We start from the raw sequence: 25,191 nt of genomic DNA, 5'->3' as shown, positions 1-25,191 counted from the left end.
TAGCCATGCCCATTACACTGAGGGCTATAAGGGAGAGGGAGAGGGAGGGAGGGAGGGAAGGAGGGAGGGATGAACGAACTAAATCCATGTAAGATTATGTCTGCCCATGGCTATTGACTGGAACCTCCATGTGCATAGGTGCTGTGCATGTGCAAATGTATGTGCATTCACAAACCCCGACATTATGTGTTAGGGACAACCAGGGATCTTATTCTTCCTTCGTTATCCAGTTTGTAAGTGCCCAGTGACATCTAGCTGGAAAAACAGAATGGCAAATGCAACAGCATAAGGGAAGCTGCGGTGGCCCACTAAATCCAGCATTCTGTTTGCACAGTGGGAACCAGATGCCTCAATGGGAAGCTCAAAAGACCGAATCCAGCAGCGCCCTCCAGCAAGGAAACCTGAGATGCATCCTGCCTCTGACAGTGGGCATAATATGTAGCCATTTGGACTAGTAGCCATTGATGTTAGACCCTTGGCCCTGAGCTGATCTAGGAAGAGGGAAGAGATTCACAGAGCTTTGTAGAAGAGGGATTTTTTTTATAAAGATTTTTATGAAGATTTTAAACTAAAAACTAAAAACATCAATCATCAAATACATCGGACGTACTGGGTCAGCCCTCTACAACATATCTTTTTAACATTCTATAATCATATTCAAATCCATTTATAAAAATTTAAAAACATCTTTAAATCTAAGCCAAGTCCCGTTTCTCCAGCCGGTCATAAAAAAGGTCCCAAGTTTGATAGAAGTCAGTGTCTTCTTTCTCCTTCAGTAACAGAGTCAATCTGTCCATTTAGAAGAGGGAATTTTAACAGGCTCAGACTGCAGTGCCAAGCATGGAAGAATCACTTCTCCCCAACACGTTTTAACTTGCAAAATGGGCTTTTCTGCACAAATATCAGAACGTCCCATGGAGCTGTTTCTGTAAAACTTTAAGTAATTGCACAAAGGAGGTTGTTTCAGATTAAATGGGTAGCCTTGGCTAGGAGATGGCAAAGTATACCCTACCTGCCAAATTGAGCTATTGATTCAGGATGGTGAGCTGGGAGAAGGAAAGCCTGCACTCCCTCTGTTGTGGGCTACTTGATGCGTAGGCATCTGGTGAATGTGATGGCCATACAAGTAGGCTATGGCTGTGTGATTTAATGGGCACAATTGTTGGTCCCCATCCTGCTGCAGACAACTCTTGGTGCATGCACTGAATAACTTGTAGCCCATTTCCCCAGGAGTGGAATGGTGGAATGCAGGTGCCAGAGCTGTACATTCTGGATGCCAGTGCATAACAGGAGAGGGAGAAGACAGAAGTAGCTTGCAGACTATTTTGTGAGAATCACCCCAAGTATGGGACTGTGTGAATTCAGGGCACTGAATGTATTGTTTTAAGTGGCTCCTGCTTGTTTGTAGACCACCTTGAACCATTTCTGATGAAGCATGGGGAGAAATCCCTCAAAATCAACAGGGCACACGTACAATATAGCTTTTTTTAGCAATGGAGCTGCAAAGTTCCTGGCTGCTATTTTAGCACTAGTTTCTGCAGGCCCTGTTTCCAAGATCAGGCTTGCAAATGCTCCAAGGAGATATCCCATGTGGGAGATGGTCACTACGTACCATAAGTAGTTACCACTTCAAGTTGTATTAATAATGGCAGTGAGAGACCAAAATGAAATGTATGTTAAAGTCATTTTCTCAGTCCTGTAATCAAGATAGTGAAGAAAATGCCAAAGAGCAGTAAATCATTCACCTGTCTAAGATTCTTTAAAACAATTTAACCAAATGACTTTCACAGTCTGAGGGTCACACCTGAGGTTAAAAGTCTGCTTGTGCAGTACACATTTGATGATAAAACACAATCTTTCTTATTAAATTCAAAGCATTTACAGACAGCCGAGTCTGCTGTGTAAAAATTCAATTTCAGCAGCTGAAAGGTGGCTTTTGTTTATAGACCAACTGACAGATGTTTTTTGAACAGGTTCTAATCAAGGAGAATTTGGGTGTCAGAACCAGATAGCACCTGTTTGAAGTGAAAGTGAAGAAATGTTTTTGAAATATTTGGTGCCTCTTTGTTAATTTCTGGGAAATGTTGACATCTGTGGTACCTATTGTGACAAACTGTTCGTAATACAGATATGAATGAAATGTGTGTTGAGCTTGCTGGGTATTTGTTTTAAGTAAAGTTAATTTAGCTCAGTACAGCTTCTGAGGAGCTGATGAATTAAATGCTGTATTTCCAATCAAGCTAAGGATCATGACTTGAATCCTACTGAAACCAGTGGAACTAGTTCAGCCGGACTAATGTTGGCCAGGGATACCTTAAACCTAAAGCCAGGATTGGATGCTACTTGTCTGACTTTCTGTAGGTCCTAGTGAAGTTCAGGATGTGCACACTTTCCCTCCCCCCTTTTATTCCCCCATGCAGTCAGGAAGATGATGTAACCAGGAATTATTTTTGCTTTCCCAATTTCTGGACCATGAACTGCGATTTTAAAAAGTTTGATAAACAAGCTGCTAAATAGGTTGGGGTTTGTTGCTGCCTTATTTAAAAACTGACTGATATTTGATCTATATCTGTTATGACAAGCCGGGAAAGTAAACTAAATCCCGATTAAGGTTTCCTCCTGCCATATTTGAGCCTTAGGCAGACTTGAAGCTTGCTCAGGCATGCAGAGGTTCATCCACATGGCACTAAACCATGGTCTAGCTTTACATGTGAATGCAGGGTTTTAGTTTCATTGCATGTAATGGAGCTTAGTAATTATTATCATGATGTCTGGGTATGAAAGCTGGAGAGTGAAGAAAGCTGACAAGAGGAAAATTATATGTTCAAAACAGTGCTGGAGGATTGCTTTGCGAGTATGCTGGATGGACAGAAAGACAAACAAGTGGTTCCTGGTTCAGATGAAGCCAAATCTTTCTCCAGAAGTAAAAAAATAAAACTGGCTGTCATACGTTGGGCACATCATGAGAAGGCCAAACTCCCTTGAGAAAACAGTCATGTTAGGGGCTGTTGAAGGCAGAAGCAGGAAAGAAAGACCAAATATGAGAAGGATTGAATCCATAAAGGAAGCCACAGTCTAGAATTTACATGGGCTGTCATGGATAGGACAATCTGGAGGGCTCTCATTCATAGGGTCACCAGAAGTTGGAGTTGACTTGATGGCATATAGTCATCACTCATTTCAGTCTGACAGAGCTTTAAACTGATACACAGTATTTCATGGTTGGCATCTATGTATATTCAGTCCACTTTGTCTCAATTTTAGTACCAGTCCTGAAAAAACACCTATGAAAATTACTGGCCTATCTGCCTAGACATTCCTACATTAGAGATTCTTTAATGGCACATCACTGACTTGAAGAAGGGGGAAGGATGGGGGGACAGATGAATTATCTTCCAATGTGCAATTACTTGCCTAGATGGGATTCACCACAGGTGCTCAAGCTGTTTCTGACTTTGATCAGTGTAGACACTCTTGAAGAGCTGCTGCTTGTGAAAGAGATCAGGACCATAAGCAACATTCTGTAAGAAGTTTTGTTTTTGTTTTTTAAGCTGCATGACTTCTATAGTTTTTGCAAGTTCTGTATTTTCCCATGTTCATTCAAACTGCATCTTTGGGGAAGTCAGAGTAGCTGATACAGAGCTGGGAATCACTTTGGCTAGATCGCTTTGGCTAGATCATGTCCACCATATAATTATGGATTTTTAATTAGTCCTTTAAAATGAATTTTTTAAATGCATGTATAAAATTGAGTCCTTCCTTAAAATTGAAGGAAGGACTCATTGGAAAAGATCCTGATGCTGGGAATGATTGAAGGCAAAAGGAGAAGGGGATGGCTGAGGTTGAGCTGGTGGGATGGGGTCACTGGAGGGGTGGGGGTGGGTTTGGATGTACTCTGGGGGATGGTGGAGGACAGGACAACCTGGAGGAATGTTGTCCATTGGGTCATGAAGAGTTGGGTACAAATTTACGACTGAACAAAAAATAATAATTAAAAATTAATTGAACAAATAGTTGTTGAATTAGGAAAATAGATGATTTCCAAAGATATATGATTTCCTCAAAGCTCTTGTTTGTTTCCATATTCTTAAAAAGCTGAGTTCATGGAGAGGCTTTTTCCCATGAAGTAACTATGGCATTTTGGCAACAATTACTGGAAAACCAATAATTTTATAGAAATCTCTGACCTTAATAAAGTATTTTTGGTTGGGTGGTGAAGCTTTGCTCTGGCTTGGAAGCTTGGAAGACTTGGGACGCGTGGTTAGAAGTTTTATAGAAAAAAGGCCTACAGTACCTTTAAATTGTTCCCTGTATGGTTTCTTATTTTCCATTTCACCTAGATTTATATAGCTGTGGATCCTAATGCTTATGACACATGCATTGCTTTATTTATATCTGATACTTCAGAAAGGAACTCTCACATCCAAGATTGGAGTTTTGAGTGGAAACTTTAAGTCTCTTGCTTATATAACCACATTCCTTGGTTACTATGAATTGCTGATCTAATGAGTTTTGTGGTCTTCACATGTTCCTGAGATAGCTCTTCACATATGTAAAATTGAGTGCGATTGGAAACTTGACTCGGCTCTCACAAAGGGAAAGTTTATCTAGGCCGGCAAGCTAGGAACTCGCAACACTTGTGAATGGCAATTCACTTTGCTTATTAAATGGATAGTCGCTGTTTGCTCAGTGGGAACAAATGCAAAATTCATGTCCAGCACTTTTTTCAGAATATATATATATTCCTCTAAAATTAGCAGCAACCATATATTTCCCCAAGGCCAAAAATTTTATGCTGAATATTACATAAAATTGGTGGGCTCCAGACTGCCCAGTCAGTATTATTCAGTGTGACTCTCTGCATGTTTTCCTGATAGTTCATCTGGCTAAACTTAAGTGAATGTTAGTCCATGGTTCACTCAATACCATTAAGAGCTGATGCATTATAGTGGCTAAGAAATCGTGCTATGGATTGGGAAGTTCCTTGTTTGAAACTTGTATCAGCCATGAACTTACTAGGTTGCTTTAGGTTAATTTTAAAGGCCAATTCTGAATATTTCTGTCCCTTTGTTTCTGGTGTCTGTGTGTCTTTTTTTTTTTTTTCTTTGCAATTCTTGCAGGTTGGGAGCAAAACAAAGAGTTGCGTTTCCCAGTCTACATTTTCACTTAAAAAACAATTAGCTATTGCTGCTATTATTGCTTTCTGTGTGTATACTTGTAATTGTACATGTTTCTGCAATAATGTAAGCTGTTATAAGAAAGGTGATTGTTAAATAAATCAATAAACACTGCAAATGACTTGGGAGGAGAATTTTGAAGAAATTTTCATGATGGGTGGGCCCTACATTTAGCTTATTTAGTGTATAAAGTTTTTGATGGCTTTTTATCTATTTAGTATTTCAAAAAGACCTTTTGCTTGATCTCAGCAGCATGTCTCTTCTCAGAGTATCTCAGTATTGGAATGCCCATGTGCCCCTGCAGCATCGTGTGATCATGTGGGCATTCCAGGAACTTCTGCTGCACATGTAAAACAACCGCAGCAGGTCCAAGCATATCAAATGAGCATAAGGTTTAATTTCTTCGATAACATGGTCCTTTAATTCCAAGCCCAAACAAAACATGCAATATTATATGTTAGAACTGGTTCTGCAAATGTCATAAAGACGTTCCACACAGTACATATGAATAAATTGATATCCCTCTATTTTGTCCCAACAGGACCTGCAGAGGTTCCCATGATGTCGCCCAATGGATCCATTCCTCCTATACACGTGCCTCCAGGGTATATATCACAGGTATGCTCCTTCAGCAATTTGGGTACCAACAGGGCTGTATGGGTACTACCAGAGTTCCACAGAATCCTGTTATGTTTTCCTTCTTGAAACAAGCAAACACTGGGCTTCCGGACCTTGTGGCTTAAGAGGAAGGATGTTAGCAGTAACTACTGACAGCTCAGAAGGAAGTGTAGGATTTACAACTTGTCAAGAGGAGGGACGTCACTGTTCTGAGCAGCTCTTTGCCATCACCTTAAATAGAAGATGAAGGAACAATATGCAAAAATAAGGTAGGGCTTCTGTGGTGCAATGTGCAACCTTAGATGTATGGACCATCAGCAAACAACCATTAGGGTTTTTTTTTAATGTCTGCATTTCATAGATGTAATACATTGAAACAAGTCAATGCAGGGATGCAGGGAACGAGTTCACATGGCCAGAATAGGCCACCATGGCCTATTTCAGCTGTGATACAGGACAGACCCGAGTGGAATATGATGCCGGCTTTCACTTCCTAGGTGTGTTGTCCAGCATGGCCAACAACCCTCCAGCTGCGCAGTGTAAAATATGTGTCTTATTTTCATCCTATGAACCATCTCAAGCAACATTGAAATGATGCCCCAAATTATACTTACGCAAATTTTCAGAACATTTAGCCCCAGGCAATATATATTCATGTGTTTTGCTTTACTTTTGGTGCTTGCAGTGAGCAGACTAAAAGCAGTGCAGCTCCTGAACTTATTTATCATTCACACATCTAGGATGGGAGGTAAGAAAAGTCCTCCTGCATTCTATGGGTGGCATCTATCACCTGTTCCCCACACTGATCCCTAGAATTTTGCAAAAATTATAATCAGGGTGGATAAAATAAAATATTTTAATCAGATCTTTATTTTAATCATTTTTATTATTTAAATTGATTTTTATTTTAATGTAAATACAATATTAAATGTCTCTCTGAAAAATAACAGTTACTGTTAAAACCCATTATGCACATAGTAACCTGCATTTACAGCCTTGCCTACCAATCAAACATAGGTATTCATTTATTTGTTCACCATGTGATTAACAAATACTCTGATTTTCATAATTTAAATTGAATTATTTTCTGCCAAGTAACTGTCAGACCAAGAGGCCTGCCCTGAGTCTGTGTTCAACTGCAAACTAAGAAATCTCTTGTTCAGCTCTCCCTGTCCTGAACTCACTAGGTAGTGCTTAGGATGTCACATACTCTTGGCTTCTGTGACCCCTTCAGTAATATGGGGTGACACGGAGACTCAGAAATTCCAGGTTCAAGTCCCTACTCAGCCAGGCAGCTCACTGGATGCCTTTGGGCCAGTCATGGCCCCACAGTCTAATCTACTTCAAAGGGTTGTTGTGTGGCTAGATTAGAGAGGAGGAGAATTATGCAAACTGCCTACGGTTCTTTGCAGGAAAATAGAAGGGATATACGTGTAAATAATAATAATAACATTTCTCATGGGATTAGCAGAGTGCTCTGAGCTTTATACAGATGCTAAGTATTATGTATTCAAGAATAGCTAAGGCATCAAATATAGCAAAAGCATTACATACAGAAGTCCAAACAGAAGAGTGAAGTCTGCATATAATGGATTCAGTGTACACTCCTGTTTTCCATCTCTCTTTGAAATGCTGATATAGATGGTGCAAAGTTCAATATGCACCAGTAGTTAAAAGGATCCAGTAACAGGTAATACTACAGGTGGGAAGGGTCATGGAATTGTTGTAGATCACAAGCTGAATATAAGTCAACAATAGGATGGGGCTGCAAAGGTGTGTGCTATTTTGAGTTCCATTAATGTAAGTTTCACTTCTGAATCACATGAAGTACTAGTTTCCCTCTACGCAGCACTGGTTAGATCTCATTTGGAGTACTGCATCCAGTTCTGAGCTGTTTTGCATCCAGTTTAAGAAAGATTTAGACAACATAGAAAATGTTCAGAGGAGGGTGACCAAGGGAACTGGAAAGAAGAGCAGAGATTGGAACAATGGGGCATGTTTAGCTCTGAGAAGAGAAAGCTGAGGAGATAGAGTAGCACTTTTCAAATACTTGAAAGGTTGTCACCCAGGGGAGGGCGAGGATCTCTTCTTGATCATCCCACAGTGTAGGACCGGGAATACTGAGCTCAAATTAGAGTAGGCCAGTTTCCAGATGAACATCAAGAAACGCTTTCAGACCATTGGAGCAAAATGGCATTGGAACCCGTACTTGGGGAGGTCATGGGCTTTCCCTCACTGGAGGCATTCAAGATGCAGCAGGACAACCATCTGTTAGGGATGCTTTAACCTGGAGTCCTGCGAGCAGCGAGTTGGACCTGATGGCCTTATTGGCCCCTTCCAGCTCTGCTATTCTATAATTCTGTGTAAAGGAGCTCCGCCTGGGGGCCTGGAGGGCTGCTTCTAATCAGGGTAGTGAGTGCAATATCAGGTTAGATGGACAGGCAGTCTGACCTGTTTTCCTGTATGGCACCAAGGTCACCCATTGTCTATTGCGGTTCTAAATTACCAAGCAGAGCAAATGTAATGAAATAAGCCTTTACATCTAAATAAAGCAGCTGGTAGTGGTAGTGGCAGGAAAACCTATATATTATCTTTTCTCCCCTGTTGAGCTGAAATGTACTTCCTGCCATGTGGAAAATGAATGTTCTGCTTGCAAATGACTTCATACCAAATAACAGTTTGAAGCACGTCGTAGTCACTTGGTTTAGTTTCCTGTTGTTGTTTGTTGGTGCTGATGTTATAATAGCTGCATTTCCCTTGTTTGCTCTTGCCTGGGCTCAGTGATGTTGGTAATTAATAGGATTATTGAGTGACTATTTAATTTGCCTTCTGTTTGTTTTGGCATGGAAATGACAAGGATGTAAAGGAAATAAGAACATACCGGTTTGTGAACAAAAACATATTTTGACTTTGGTTTGGTCGGCCCTCAAAAGCCTATGTCTTGAGTGCTGGGCTGAAAACAGATACTCCTGTGGAGAAATACCAGGGCCTGTTAAGCAAAAGCCATATAATCCGTTTTTCCATTTTGTTCTGCCAACCCTTTGGACATGAAGCATTACACTTGTGTATTACCTTTGCTGCCCACTGATGGCAAGTTGGAGTAATCAGTGCTGCTTCATTTACTGCTCAGGGTTCTGTGAAAATGATCTGCAAGAAGCAGGGAGGTCAGATGTTGTGTCCGTGTGATGACTTTACTGGCCATCAACAGAAAAAAGCTGGCATATGCCTTTAACCTTGTAGGGTTGTTGGATGGAGCCCAGTTCTGTCACATTCTTACATGGTGCTCCATGTGGGTGAATCCATTGTGAGGATGCAGTTCAGCACCATGGGTAGCTCCTCCAAAGCTAAAGAGAAAAGCAGCAATGGAGGAGGAGAACCACTGACCTAGGAGTCACCAGTCTGCCCTCTCAGTGGTTCTGAATTAACTTTACATATATTTTTCCACTACTCCATTTTACTGAGGGGCTTCCCTTTTGGTCTATGTGTCTCTTCTAATGTGACAAGCACTTTTCTGAGTGTGTGAGAGGGAAGATGGGCATTTTGTTGTTTTGTTCTTTGGGTTTGGTTTTTGTGAGATGGTCACGTCAGTTTGATGTATAGCCATAGAATGGATGTCCTATGGTTTGGTTGGGTTGGGTTGGGTTGGGTTGGGTTTGGTTTGGTTGGGTTTGGTTTGTTTTGGTTTTATGAGGTGCTCTCTTGCATTGGCATACACAGGGAAAGCACCTTAGCTCAGGGGTAGAGCATACGCATTCCATCCAAATATCTTGAGTTAAATCCCTGTTCCTCTAGGTGGGATTATGAAAAACACTCATTTTAACCTTCATGGAAGCTGCTGCCGCTTATTATAGGCCAGGGCAGCATAACCATTCTTGACGCAGCCCAATCTCAAAGGTTCCCCGAAGTGATCAGTTCAGACCTCTGGAAACATCCAGCTGCCCTTTCCTTGGCAGTTGGAAAGAAATGGTAGCAAGAAAAAAGAAGTGGCAGAGAGAGAACTAGGATGACCCACCCACTTTTGACTTTGATCCTGCCCACCACTAGATTTCTTCAAGGAAATTCTGCCTTCATCAGAAAAATACTTTCCACCCCAGTATAAACTGATGCTAATCTAGATGGGGTTGTGGCCTAAATTGGTGACGTCCCATGTGGTACACCATGGAGTGTTTTATGATGAGCCACTGCAACTTTTCATCATGATATACTCTGAATCTTACTGGCATTCCTTGTATTTTGTAATGTGCATATTAGCTGTATACACAGCCCTACCCTATTCTTGAAGATTGCAGCCAAGAGATTCAAAAAATATTGAGACTCGGAAGGGCAGCAATGAAGGAACGAGAAAAGATCTAAACTATTGTATACCCAATCACTATGTATGTGTGTGAAAGTTAGGCAGCAGAGAAAGCTGAGAGGAAGGAAATTATTGCATTGGAAACATGGTGCTGGAGGAAAGCTTTGCAAATACCCTGGACTGACAGAAAGATAAGCAAGTGGGTTATAGAGCAGAACCAGGCCAGAACCTTGCCTAGAAGCAAAAATGACAAAACTGAGGTTGTTATACTTGGGACACATCATGAGAAGGCAAGACTCCCTGCAGAAGACTATCATGCTATGAAAATCAAAGGCAGGAAGAAAAGGAAGACCAAATATGAGATGGATTGACTCCATAAAGGAAGCCACTGCCTTGAATTTAGAACAGCTAAGCAAGAATGTCATGAACAGGACACTGTGGAGCACATTCATTCATGGGTTGCTGTAAGTCAGAGATGACTTGATGATACATAAGAACAACAACAACATGAGTTGCAAGTTACTCTATATTTTAAACGTGTACAGGAAACAATGCTAGTCCCTTAGAAAAAGGTCTAAATTCAGTTAAACCTTTGGTCGTGCCATCAAAGTCACAAAATATGGACTCTCTTGTTTTATCGATTGCCATGAATTATGTGCATGGGGTGTGTGCATTAAACAAGCAAGCTTAACTCATGCACAAAGAGTCGCTCATGCCCTTTGGCCCAGACCAGTTCTGAGCCCCCAAAAGCAAGCTACTTGTTTTGGCTGAAACTAGAAGACCCTAGCCCAGCTCAGATGTTCATTGTGCCTCCAAACACTGCCTCTCCTATTCTATGAAAGTTGAATACCCATCCAGCACTTTGGCCATACACTTAACTTAGGGAAAAAAACAGGCACACTTCGATGCAGTTCACATGAGCAGAACAAGCAATGGTGGCTTGTTTTAATCATTGGCACTTATTGCCCAATTGTGCACAGCTTGTGTTATCTGAATCTTGGCAGTGTGAATTGTTTGAAGGGTAGTCACCCCTCAGATAACCAATGGCCTGCTGTTGCTCCAGGATTTTATGTATGTATTTCTTTAATTTCTGTGCTGCCCAATAGCCAAAGCTCTCTGGGCAGTTTACAACACATAAAATACAAACAATAAAAATTTATAAAAAGAGCACCATACACAATGTTAAATCAAATTTAAAACAAACACAAAAAAGGTACAATAGCTTAAATCATAAAATTTGTTTAAGCAGCCAACAAAGCCAAAATACAAGGTAATAACTAATTAAATCCCCTGTGATAGAGGACAATTTTAACCAGGTGCCAAAAAATATTTAAGATTGCACCTGATGGGTCTCAGTGGGGAGCTTGTTCCATACCAGGGGGTCAGCACTGAGAGGTTCTTCTCCTTGTTCCCACCAACCAAGCCTCTCCTGGAGGAGGCAATTGGCAGCAGGCACCGGATTGAGATCATAGTGTCCAGAATATGCCTCTGAATTAAGCAACTGTGGTTTATTTAAGCCTGTTGGCTTGCTTGAATGTGTACAGGTTACAGGTAAAGTCACAACATTTTGTATTGAAATTCAAAAGTTAGAAGGCATTGATAATATTCAAAATATCCAGTAATATTCAGAGATATTGGTGACTGATTCTGTGTCCACATTTGTATGTGCTGCCTAATCCAGAGATGATTGCAAAAAACTGCTAAAAAGTGGAACAACTTTTTAAACCTGCTCAAACTTTTCATGAAAGGTGTTTTCATTTCAATTCAGTCCTGTTTGTGGCACAATCAAAACCTTGTCCTTTTCACAAAAGGCAGCCTGAAGTAAGAGTAGATAAAATATTTTTTACGATGTCTCAGATAAATCTCGCCAACCATACAGAGTCCCAAATTCCCACATTAATAGTGAAAACAAGATTTGCCTTATAAATGCAGCAATAAACTTTTAATCTGCCCATAGAGATTTTCCCCCCTGAACATATCCAGTGTCAACTAAAATACCAATACTTATCAAAATCATTGTGCATTATCTAGACAAATCTAAGCACTTTGAGGAGACATTAGTTCCATTGGGAAAGTGCAGAATAAACTAAGCTCAAGGGCACTTGGAGTGGGAAACTCAGCTTTGTGCACAGCAATCTGTAATGTGTTAACCATGGGGTTTTGGGCACATGAAAGCAAATACTGCTTCATTCTTAAAAACCAGGGTTCTGGGTTTGCACATCATGGACATGGGGTCCCTGAGTTCTTCAGCACATCACAAGCAGAAGAGCATTTGGTAAGCAGCTTGTTTGCTCCCATGGACTGCTGAACAATCCATGGTTAACAAACCACAGTCATTCTTAGCTACACTAGACAGGCATTGTGTGTGCAACTGGCACAAATGCATGGAAAGAGGGGGTGAGAGAGACTTGATCTCTTTAAAAAAGAAATGCATGGGTCAACACAGGCTCCAGATTTAGTGTAGGGCACCCTCAGAGCACCCTTCTTATTGGAAATATAAAAGTCGGTTTCACAGAGTAATATAATGTGGCTTGACATTCTCTAACTGTTGGTGGTTGCTCACAGGCTTAGAAAAGGCTTTTCCTCTTTACTTCTTACTTGATCCTTTTAGCTAGAGATACCTTGGACTCAGCCTGAGACCTACTGAATACATAACTCTGCTACTGGGCTATGGCTTGTCTTTCTTACTCTTTGGCTCCATGCACACTCTCTCTAGGCCCAGTTTTGTTCACCACCCAGAGGGAGAGAGTAAAATTCTTATGGTCGGCAGCAGCCGCCCTTTTGAGAGATACAGATCTCGGCAGGTGCCAGTCTTTCCCCTCACCTGGGGAAGGCAGCTGAAGCCTGAATGTCTCTGACTTAACTCCCTTCCATCACTTCTTCTCACAGCCAATTATTTCCAATGTTGGGGCTGCTGCTGAGTAAAAAGATGCTACTGGAGTTAGCCATGTTGGTGCAGAGCAATTCTGTACTCCTCACCTGGTTTTTGTGCTTAAAAACAGCTCCCCCATACACCATCTACATGATTAAGATGATCACATTATATTTCTGTACTGCCCATACCAAAGCTCTCTGGACAGTTCACAACATTTAAGTCACCCATGAAGATTTGAACTGGGACTGACCTTGCTTAGCTTCCAAGATTAGGCAGGATCAGGCACTTAAGGCTATATGGAAGCTTATGGAAGTTCTGTCTTTGAATACATGGTAGGTGGACCACATGTCATGAATGGCAGGTGTGGCAAAACAAACCATGCACCCCCCATCTGTGGTTTGTTAAGTGTGATGACCAGACCAGGAGTAATGGCTTGTCTCTCCTCTGACAAGTCAGAGAAATAACGCAACAATAAACTCAATCATTGAGGGGACGGCGAGTGGCCTTTTAGATGTTTTGGCCCGAAGCTCTTATCACCTCACCTTTGGCTATGCTGCCTAAGGCTGATGGGAGCCGAATGCCAAAACACCTGGAGGCAGAACAAATAAATAAATAAACCCTGGGTAGAAGATCCATGGTTTGTTTAGCTGCAGTTGCAGGCTGTAAAAGTAATCAGATAGCATATATAAGCATGATGTTCAAAAACACTGCATCAGTTCTTCCCAGAACGCAGGCTTATCATGAAGCTGAAGAAGGTAATTAAGCACACAAAGTCATGTTTAGATTATCCCTTTGCTAGATCTTAATTCTCACTTTTTAAGTATTTCACTTTGCAATGTTCAAAGGCACAAATAAATAAAACATGGCTCATGATCAGTCCAGTGAACTGTGTTGACATGGGTGTTTATGGGAAATGCAAGAGCCATCCTTTAAAGGGAGCACTGCTGCATATGTTACAGTTATTCTTTGATCTCCATTCAAAATCTCATTGTTAAAGCAATTACAGAATGCCTGGCTAAAATTAGTAAGGCTGCCTGAATGTCTGCCGTGAGCTACAGTACCACCAAAAATTGTTGGCACTAGTTATATTTAGGCATAGCTGTTATTCTTTCTAAGCATGATAATTTTCCCACCTACCCCCACTTTTGTGAGACAAAAGTATATGCATGTTACTAAACTAAGGGGCATTGTCTACGGATTATATTAACCTTGTTTCCTCCCTTTTCAGGTAATAGAAGACAACACGGGTGTTCGAAGGGTGGTGGTCACACCTCAGTCACCGGAATGTTACCCGCCCAGCTATCCTTCTGCCATTTCTCCAACCCACCACCTTCCGCCATACCTTACCCATCATCCACATTTCATTCATAATTCTCATACAGCTTTCTACCCACCTGTTACTGGGCCTGGAGACATGCCACCCCAATTTTTTCCTCAGCATCATCTATCCCCCTATGGAGAGCAAGGTAAGCTCCACAGTGCATGTTTTCTAATCTAGCCTGTGTGCAATCAGATATTTTCTCCCAACAATATCATTTTTGGAGCAGGATTAAGTGATATTACATTTAAGAGATGTGTTCATGTAGCTCGTTGAGACTAGAGGCATAGTATTTTTAGAAATGCTTTCCCTTGTACAGATTTTTCTCCTCAGGGAAAAAACAAATAGATGAGGAAGATGGTTAAATATTTGCCATATTTCCTTGATTAGCAATATTGGGCTTTGAAGTAGTAAAGGAGCGAACTTGCAAGAACCTTTTGGACTATATCATAGGCCTTACCAGGAATGAACCTGCCCTGGTCTCCAGTCCGGTTATGACCTTGTTAAAGGCTCACAGAGTAGGAATGACTGAAGGATGTAAGAACCAGCAAAGCACAAGCTCAATTTTTCTGATTCAGGTACATAGCAGGTTGTAAACAACCTGTGGTGGAGAGCCAGTGTGGTTAAGAGCATGGGACTGGGACTCAGATGATCTGGGTTCTAGTCCCCGCTCGGCCATGGAGCCAACTGGGTGACTTTGGGCCAGTCACAGACTCTCAACCCAACCTACGTCACAGGGTTGTTGTTGTGGGGATAAGATGGAGGAGGAGCTGCCTTGAGCCCTTTGTAGGAAAAAGGCAGGATATAAATCGAAAAATTAAATAAACAAACAAACAAACATTACTTTTTTCTCTTTGTGTGAAAATCCATGCATATTTTCCCACATATATGTATCAATTGCGTGCATCTTTTCAAATGTCTGCATGCCGTCAAATGCATTTTTGATCTGTCAATCACATTCAAAATTAACCATGTATGGATTTCAAACCAAATTTTTATCTGTGTGAACTCATGTGTGAACTGGGCAAGTCCTGAGCAAAACCAAACAGAAACATTCATGCAGGGTCAGATAAAGGGCTCGAGGGGGGCTGGTGGCTTTGTATGTGTGAAGGGTGAACATTCAGGAACTTTCTTCTCTATGGGCTGCACCCCTTTGCTGCCCAGTTGATAAAACACTGAACTGCTTCAGCATTAGAAGGAATAGTCTGATAAAACAGAGGCATCCTAACATCATAGTGAGCAGCTGACTCTGTGATGGCAGGATAATGGATCTGTACCCAGGTAGTGGAAGATTCAGAAGATAGCTGAATACAGGAAGACTGTCCAAGTCCACCATGGGGAAGTGGTTTTCAACACACCAATACACTAAGATGCATTCTAGAATAGCATTCTCCAGACTGGTGGATGTGTTTGGCTATATAGCCTGTCATCCCCAACCAGCATGGTCTTTGCCCACATTATGGAAAACTCAGGTAACTGAGTAAGTTTAGATAGAATGTCTGTGGCATCCTTCTCATCTCCAAAACATTTGAACATTGTGAATATTATGAAGCAGTGATACTGGTTTGGGTCTCTGTATCATGCATTGAATGTTCTCATCCTGCCTGTAGAAGGCTTGTACCATGGGCCATGGCCATGGCTGTGACATGGGGATAATACTGTAGTATAAACTTATTGGCTGGAGTGTTGGTATGGACTGCTGAGAGAACGTACATGATGTGTTTTGTGCATTTCAGAGAATTCTCTCCACATTCAGGGCAAGAGAATGAATCAGTCAGCCATAGCAGAAGATAGATTTCAGTTTTAATTCAGGCTCTAGGCCTCCCAAATAGGAAGCACCATGCTGGATCAGACCAGTTTTCTACCCATACAGAGAGCCAGAGTGGTGTAGCAGGTTGAATATTGGACTGGGCCACAAGAGCTCCTGGTTCAAGTCCCCACCTGGCCATGAAGCTCAGTGGGTGACTCTCAGGCTAGCCCGACTCACAGGGTTGTTTTGAGCAGGATCATGTAAGCCACCTTGGATTCCGTGCAAGAAGGAAAAATGCAGGGTGTAATAATGGTGGTGGTGGCGGCGGCAATGATAATGATGAAGCTGATATTAATGGAAATAATAATAATATGTTAATATCCCATGGCAAATCACCTGCCGCTTGGAAACCCACAGGTAGGATAGAAATGCAATAGTATTTGTGCATCCTTACTTTAATGTAAGGGCATTCAGTAGTCATTACTATGCATCTGTGCCTAGCATTTATATTTGTGCTGTGTCTGAATTTGGTCAAGTTTATCAAAGGAAATTTAATCCAACAAGCCTCTTCCTGCAGCCGATAGCCAATGTCAAAGCAACTGTGAGGCTGTGTTCACTCACTAATGATTGGAGATGCAGCACCTTGATGCCCCTTATCATGCCAGTCATGTTGCCCCCTCTCAAAAGTAGAAAAAGGTAGTGTTGAAAATGCGTTATCTGGTCCCTGTGGGAAAGAGGTCAAAGCTTAATTGCCTCCAAAGGTATAAATTAAGAGTAAAACCACTTGGACAGGCACTTATCTTTCCTCTAGCCTTGAGCAGAAACTTTGATTGGTCTGTATCAGTGTGCAGGGCAGGAAGACATCCAATACACTCAACATTCCTCCGAGTGGGGAGTGTGGTGGAGGAGTCTCTATCCGAACAATCCTAATACGTCCATTCTTCACTTGCATGTGTCTTTTAAACACCTGCAGCACACTCCCTAAGTGTGCCCCCCTGTACAGAATGCCCTGCACATGAGTGTGTGGGGGTGACAAGATAGCACTTACTGCCACACTGTGTGCTCTGGCATCAAGGAAACAGGGCTGCTTTCATGGTGTTTTAAACAACCTCTTTCACTTAGAGCAGCAAGCATAACTAGGAATTCCTAAAATGCTAATTACACCGGTTAAAACTGAAAACACCACCTGCACTGACACAGGATGTACGCAAAAGCTACCAGCACTTGAATGCGTGTGTATATTGCATGTTATACCTTCTTTTTTCTTTTATATGTTTAAATTACTATGGCACTTTAACCTTTTAAGTGTCTGTCACCTGCACACAGGACTGTACTCATTGTGCAATCAGAATTGTAACTGTAAATTACAACAAAGTAAGTTGGTAAGACAAGACATGCTCACAGCAGTAGGACTGAGTAGACAAGAGGTTCGAAACTTTGGGGCCACAATTCATGGGTGTCCAGGGCATTTTTTACTCCTCTCATTCAGGGAGTTGCGAGCAGAACTCACTCTAGAGCTGAGGGAGTTCACTGTTCACCTACATATACGGCTCTAGTTTTCCATCTGACTGCAGTGGAGCAGCAAATGAAGCACTGCTAAGGTTTAACCACATTTGGACGTTTAGGCTCCTTCTTCTCCCACACTTTCAGGTGCTGCACTGTAAATTTAAGCTAAGTTTATCTTAGCTCAGCTTACTATGATTTTTTGACACATATTTAAGATTAGAAGGTAAGAGACCTGTCTTTTTCACAAAGTATAAAACCATGAAACATGTTTTCCAGTTTTACTCCATAGTGCTTTTAACTCCTAGGTCTTGGGATGTGTTCCAAACTCAAGCAGATTTAAACATTTAGACAGCAATCTTATGCCTTCCTGAAGAGGCGAGTACGATTTTCCCCTCTGAGACTGTAGAGATCGCTAGGGCTTTCAAGGGGACTCCCCTCCTTGGGCTCCTCTTCTCCCAGCTACTGCAAAAAGGTTCAAGATGGCACCTTTCCCGGGGTTCCTTTGGCAAGCTCAGAAGAGGGCAGAAGAGAGAACGGGCTGGCAAAGTGGGCAGGGAGGGGAGGGGAAAGGCCATGGTTCTGCCAAATCTACAGCTTGTCAACCCACATTCCTACCCAGGGTAGCAGAGCTGGCTCACCTATCCCAGATTACAACTAAAGAAGGTGGGGAGGGTGCCAAGACTCTGGAACTCCACCTGGAGCAGGTGCTCACCATTAGGGTTAGGACAGTGGATGTCAGAACCCTCTATCTATTAAACACCAGCCCATAGGACTGTGTGCGTAATGTTTTTAATAGACCTTGGAATATGATTTTGACCCTAGAATTTATACTTAAAAATTCCTGAAGTCTGCAACTCAAAAAAGGTTAATTCTTCACGCAGGTCAAAGGTGTTTATTCTGTTTTCTCTGAAAACTCTAGGTTGCAAAATACATTGGGAAATTTGCAGAGGGACAATGTAAAATTTTGAATTCCGTTGCATTGGTATGTGTGTTGGGAAGCTAAATAGAATTTCATTGGAAATGTTTAGTACTGGAGTAAATGAAGGACAGGGAAGTGGCCACATCAGAGTGGCTGATTATGCCAAATGAAGAAACTTGTCCCCTATCCCCTTCTCAAAAACCTCAGTGTCCTGGAAAAATTCTCTATAAAAAATATAGAACATCTGTTGTGGTCACCTGCAGTTCTTGGCTATAGTTGCTTGGCAGAACATTTTTAAATTAAAGGATGGCCAACGCCTTTTTTTAAAAAAATGGACAAGATGATCAGATTGGCTTATGCTTCAAAATGTTAATTGTGCCCATGTGAGTTTCTAGGTCTCTTGTTTATGTTTGAAAACCTGAAATACAAAATATTCCAGGTTACAGCAGATGTTTACTCATTTGCAAAATCACTTCAATCAATGTTATTTTTAGTCCAATGTATATAAAATGTATACCCTATAGAAACCAGAGCTTCTACATATACTAACAACCAAAGCATGTACAGCTTGTAAGTTGTAAGGAATGTGTTCAGTGAAACTGTGCTTGAATCCTGTCAACAGCAGTAGTTAACTGTTGAAGTTTCTGCAGAAGTTATGAAAGTATCTTCAGTATTCTTCACACATCTTTCTCCATATGGTGTCTGCAACCTACTTGGATGACGCTCTTAGCTCTTGAAGTAAACTGCTGGGTTTTGGGAGAATAGGTACAGCCATGCATTCTTAGATCATGCCCATTGTACAGGTCATGCCTCAGTGTCAACTACAGACACTAAACCATAGCTTAATGCAGCTTTCCCCAGTGTGGTGTTTGGAGATGTGTTGGATTACAACTCCCATTATCTTCAATCAGGATTAAGCTGCAAGACAGCCTCACCCTGGAACAAGTGCAGTAAACCTCAGCCTAGTTGCTAATAAGCCACTATTCATTTTCCTTCTCCATGGCCACAAGGACAAAATAAGAAGCTTCCATAGTTTAGTGTTATGCACAAACCCCGCACACTGTGAATAATCTTAATGGTGGCTTGTGTCAATAAGATAGCTGTGTAAACCATAGTGTGAAACAGGCTTGTCTCCACTAACACAACATTCCCCAGTGAACTGCTTTGTAGTACTTATCCCATCATCACTGGCTGGGCCTGATGGAAATTGTAATCCTACAACATCTGGAGGGCACTGGATTGGGAACGGCTGCACTACCCATAGTTATGATTGACCACAATTTACAGTTTGGATGATAGAACCAATTGTATTTTATGTGTAAAATGGAAGCTTTGAGACTTCTAGCCATGCTGGAAAGGTGGTGAGTCCACAGCAAGCTCTGGCTTATTCTTGGCCTGATAAACTGAACCCAGACACCGTGTGCATTTCCACCGAAAATAAATACCAATGGGGTTTGTACAGCAGAATGATCTCTGTCTCTTTAATTTCAGAAATTATATATGGAATGTCTAATTACATAAGGGAAGATCAATACAACAAACCACAGCACAAAAAAATCAAAGACAGGCAGATCGATCGCCAGAACCGTTTGAACAGCCCTCCTTCATCCATCTACAAGACCCATCTGGTAAACTGTACAACGGTGTACAATGGTACTGTCAAGACACACAACGGCGCTGCGAATGGGGGAGCTAACAGCGGAGGACTCGGAGGTGGAGGAGTGCCTGCTTTGAAGAAAACAGAACGCCGATCAAGAAGCAGCCCCAAATCGAATGAGCCAGATTTGCATGGTAAAGTCAGCTGATGTGCTTTGCAATTCTTTCCTGACATTTCCATATTATGAAAAAAAAATGCTCATGGGCAAAACAAGGAAATTGTAGGGACATATTAGAATAGTGTGCGCATGCAGGAGCCACGTGAACCAACTGGCACACAAGCTGCAGTTGAGTTTTCCTGTGTTTTGAGGTTTGCAAAGAAAGAAAAGAAATGGCTTGTTTAACTATGGTTTCAAAGAGCTGTTTCACAGTCATTCAGGTTTACCGGCTGTTCACTGAGCAGGGAACAAAAGCCAGACAGGGGGAAAGTTCTTATATTTTAGACTTGTTAGTCAATACGATTGTCATGGTCACATCAACATTTTAGGCAAAAATAAAGACACAAATGTTTTTTATTTACTAGATTTGGATCCCACCTTTCTTTCATCAGCGACATGCTGTTCCCAGGTGGTCTTCCTTCCAACCATGGGCCATACACAGACCTGCTTAGGTTCAACATGGTAGCTACCTCATATGTCTTCAGTCCGTATGCCAAATGGTAAATTAGCAAGTTAGCAGCACACTAAGCAACCCTGTGAATAACCTATAGTGGGTGATTATTCACTGAACAACACACAATGTGCCTGAGGGATGATCAGGCTCACCATGGATTGTTCTCACCCTCCTTCCCCCTCTGTCTCCCAGCTGGATCTGGCATTTTTCCCAGTGTCCTTTGCAGCAGAATCTACCTTGTTTCTGGGTTTTTTGTTTGTTTGTTTTGCCACTGTTTTTAAAGTTTACTTTTCAGAGCCTCACAATACTGCAGTTTCTATTGCATTTATATTTTGGGCCACTGAAAATTCCACATGTTTTAAATTATATTTTTGTCTGTTCTTCACAGCTGCTCAAGTGTGCACTTGGAGCAATCTAATATGTGTAAGACTGCCTCGTCAATTCCCTTGCCTGCTTCAGTGATCAAAGGGAGGATAAGACAAGACTGCATATAGGCTAATTTGTGCACAGTTGCCAGCTAGTCAACAATGTTTCAACAATTAAAATTGAGAGGATTACATTAGTGGGGGGGGGGGGGTGATGATGTCACCACCCCTTTCTGCTGCACCTTCTTTCTCCCCTTTTTTGCCCCCTATTTATGTTTCTCATTGCCTCCTGGGCACTTTTCCCCTGATAACAGTGCACAAATTAGCCTATATGCAGTATTTGCTTTTATCACTCTCAAATGAACCAGGTATCACGATCCAACTCAAAACTCTGGCTTCACACTGTTAGGAGAGCAACAACCCAGGTCCCAGTTTGGCAGTAGTGCCGAACCTTTTCCTTGTGGTTGCTGAAGCCCTTCCCTCCAGAAGAAGGGGCAGACAGGAGTGCACAAACATCAAACGCCAGCACATTCACTTGTGAATGTTAAGCCAGGATTTTCCAGAATGTCGGCTTATCATTTTGTGCATACGTGATCTACATCTCTTATTTTCAAAACAGAGTCTTTGTTCTGTGTGCTGCAACAGGCCCTGGAATTTATCATTATGTCAGGTGGGGTGTATGTAAATGGAGAGCTTCAAGCAATGCCAAGATCCTTGGGACTGCAGTGCAGTGCAGTGCATCTCTGGGCGTTGTTGCATACAGGCATATCGCAAGGTGTCAGGGCAAATTTTAACTGCATTGCAATCAATATCCCCTCTCAGTTGCCACTGTTTCCTTTACTTTAGGGCTCAGTTCATTTGTTGAAGCTAAGAGCATTAGAAAGCAGTATACAACGGAACTCACTCCCATCTGTATGCATGGATAATAAGGATACTGTTATGGACAATAAGGAAGGAAATACACAGTTAAGCAGAAAGTGTGTATGTCTACAAATATCTGGAGAATATACATGTCTGGGAAGGGTCAATATGGCCATGGTTGGTGTGCATCTTTCCAGGACTGCATCCAGCCCTTCCTTCACTCACAGTACCCTGGTTAATAGACGGTGGAGCATGTTTTTGGATGTGCTGCAGGCTACATAGTTTGCATGGGCAAAATTAGGGGCATGCTTTTGGAATGAAAATACCTTTCAACAGAAACTCATATGTGGTGCACACTTTTTCCCCATCTTACAGGTCAGTACCCATCTCACTCTCAGAAGTGATGAAAGGGAATGCCTTGAGGTTAGCTGGCAGATGCAAAGCAGCTTCCTGGCTCCCAGACATAGCAATGGGGTTGCCCAGGTCAAATTCCTTAAGGTAGACTGAGGAATGAGTGCAGCAATTGGAAGGGGAGCCTATTGACTGATCGGTTTGGTATCCCTTCCACTCTTGGGCCAGGACTAGTATCCCATTTGTTCAATGAATGGACAGGTTCCCAAGAAATCCGTGGGTGAGATCCAGTGTTTGTCCTGCTTAAAGTACCATGAAAATGAATGGAACTTAAGTCAGGCTAACATTGGATGTGACCTATTGGACAGAACTGTATGGGTGAAATTCAGTTAAGTCCTTCTGTTGACACAGCTGCGGTGGACAGGCAGGGAGCAGTAACCCTTCCCTCCTGCAGGCCCCCCTCACATGTTCAGAATCTTCAGAGGGTTGGGGAATTCTTTGGAGCTGATGAGAGAAGAAAGCAGGAAGCTGCAGAGGGGAGGAGAAAAGAGGCATCCATCACATGATGTTAACTTCTTCCCTACAGCTGATAGGTCATTAAATCTCTCTCTCTCTCTCTCTCTCTCTCTCTCTCTCTCTCTCTCTCTCTTTACCTCTCTCCCCTTCTCCCTGTACCTCTCTCCCTCCCCCACTTTCTCTTTCACTCTGTATGTGTGTTTTAATTCATACCTGATATTACTAAGTCAACACAGTCCCCCAGAGGAGAAAATGTGCCTTGTGTTCAAATGGCAGTTCAGCCAGTGATTTTGATGGGCACAACTATGCCAGAGACTTGGGAAGATTTAATCTTGTATGCCCACCACATACACAAGAATCCTTCCAGTCTCATTCTGAGAACACCTCTAGCAAAGCGTTCTCGCTGAGTTATAATTTCCCTAATCCTTTGAGGGTGGATTTATACTTTTTGGCATGACCACTTTGCCCTTGAGGAACTGCCTGCCTTCATACCCTGATCTGTAAAACAGGAATAATAGCACACTTACTCACAGGGCTGCTCAGATTTTAAAAGAGAAATAGCTTGGTGATACAGCACCTGGTTTGCTCATAGTTGGTCCATTTTCCATCCCTGGAAACTTCAGACAAAAAGATAGCACATGACATGAAAGACTTCAGTCTGAGGACTTACAGAGCTGTTGCCAGCATAAGAACACAAGAAGAGCCATGCTGGATCAGACCAAAGCTCCATCTAGTCCAGCACCCTTCCCAGCTGCCCACATGATCCTTCAACCAGGATCGGTGCAAGACCTTCACCTGCCCAAGCTCCTCAGCAGCTGGTGTATGCAGTCATGCCACCTCTGGAAAAGGAAGTTACACATCGCCAGCAAGGCCAGTAGTCACTGATAACCTACTCATCCATGAATCTGTCCAATCTCTTTTCAAAGCCTTCCAGTTTGGCGGCCATCACCACTTCCCATGGCAGCGAATTCCATAGTTTATCTAAAGACTGTGTGAAGAAGTACTTCCTTTCATCTGTCCTAAACCTCCGACTAATCAGCCTCATGGGATGATGTTCAAGTGTTGTGGGAGAGGGAGAAAATGTACTTTCTCCACATCATGTGTTACTTTAAACACCTCTGTCAGGTCTCCTATTACTTGGCTTTTTTCTAAGTGGAACAGTCCCAGTTGTTAGGCTGCTGCCTGCAGGGGAGCTGTCCCAGCCCCTTGATAATTTTTGTTGCCCTTCTCCGTACTTTGCACCAGCACTGGTGTCAAGGGAGGCCATAGAAGAGTTGGAAGGGGCCAATTTGGCCAGCAGGCTCAACATTTCACCCAGCGCAGGAGTCAAAGTCAAAGCATCTATAACAGATGGCTGTCCGGCTGCATCTTGAACGCCTCCAATCAGGTCTGGATTGAGAGTGAGTGGTTAGAGTTGACCCCACCCAAGCAAGCAATTTACACACAAGGCAGTTACACACGTGCATACATACATATGCTGTTTGTTGCCACAGGCAACTTGCCTGTTATCCATGCTGGATCCAAGCCTGCCTTCATTATGGAGAGCCCACGATCTCCCTAGGTAACGGGTTCCACTGTTGTCTTACTCTAACACTCAGGAGGTTTTTCCTGATGTTCAGCTGGAATCTGGCTTCCCATAACTTGAGCCCGTTTTTCCATGTTCCAGGCTCTGGGATGACCAAGGAGAGCTCCTAGCAGTCCCCTGTGTGATAGCCTTTCAGATACTTGAAGAATGCTATCTTATCTCCCCTTGGTCTCCTCTTCTCAGAGCTAAACATGCCCAACTCTTCCAATCTTTCCTCACAGGGCTTTGTTTCCAGACCTTTTCTCTGAACACATTGCCCTCCTCTGACAACGTTCCACTTTGTCTGCATCTTTCTTAAACGGTGCTGCCCAGAACTGGACACAGGACTCCAGATGAGGCCTGACCAGTGGTGAAGAGAGAGGAACTTGTGTTTCATGTGACTTGGAAGTGATATTTATGTTAATGCAGCCCAAAACAGCATTTGCCTTTTTTGCAGCCAAATCATGTTGACTCATATTCAGCTTGTGATCTACAACATGTCCAAGATTCTTCTCATTTGTAGTACTGTTGAGCCAAGCATCCCAAATCCTGTAACTCTGAATTTGGTTTCTTTTTCCTAGGTGCAGAGCTTGTCATTTGTCCCTCTTAAATGTCTTTCTGTTGTTTTCAGCCCAGTGCTCCAAGCTATCAAAATCACTTTGATTTTCCCCTCCTATCTTTCAGGGTATCCCACCCAATTTTGTTCCATTGACAAATCTGATAAGCATTCCCTACACCTTCTCATACAAATCATTAATCAAAATGTTGAAAAGCACTGGGCCCAGGACTGAACCCTGTACTACCTCACT

At 42.3% G+C, this 25,191-nt stretch overlaps 1 protein-coding gene across 1 annotated transcript in view; it reads left to right on the top strand.

The window, feature by feature from the left end:
* LOC123025692 (fibronectin type III domain-containing protein 3B-like) overlaps nt 1-25,191 on the top strand; it is a 246,434-nt gene that overhangs the window by 158,317 nt on the left and 62,926 nt on the right. The window contains exons 4-6 of the mRNA XM_044434665.1: nt 5,719-5,795; nt 14,193-14,430; nt 19,949-20,248. Coding sequence (XP_044290600.1) covers nt 5,719-5,795; nt 14,193-14,430; nt 19,949-20,248 — 615 coding nt within the window. The remainder of the gene's footprint in view (nt 1-5,718; nt 5,796-14,192; nt 14,431-19,948; nt 20,249-25,191) is intronic.

Source organism: Varanus komodoensis, unplaced genomic scaffold, assembly GCF_004798865.1.
Source record: "Varanus komodoensis strain SLA01 unplaced genomic scaffold, ASM479886v1 scaffold28, whole genome shotgun sequence".
NCBI lineage: Eukaryota > Metazoa > Chordata > Lepidosauria > Squamata > Varanidae > Varanus > Varanus komodoensis.
This window is presented reverse-complemented; position numbering and strand designations above follow the sequence as displayed.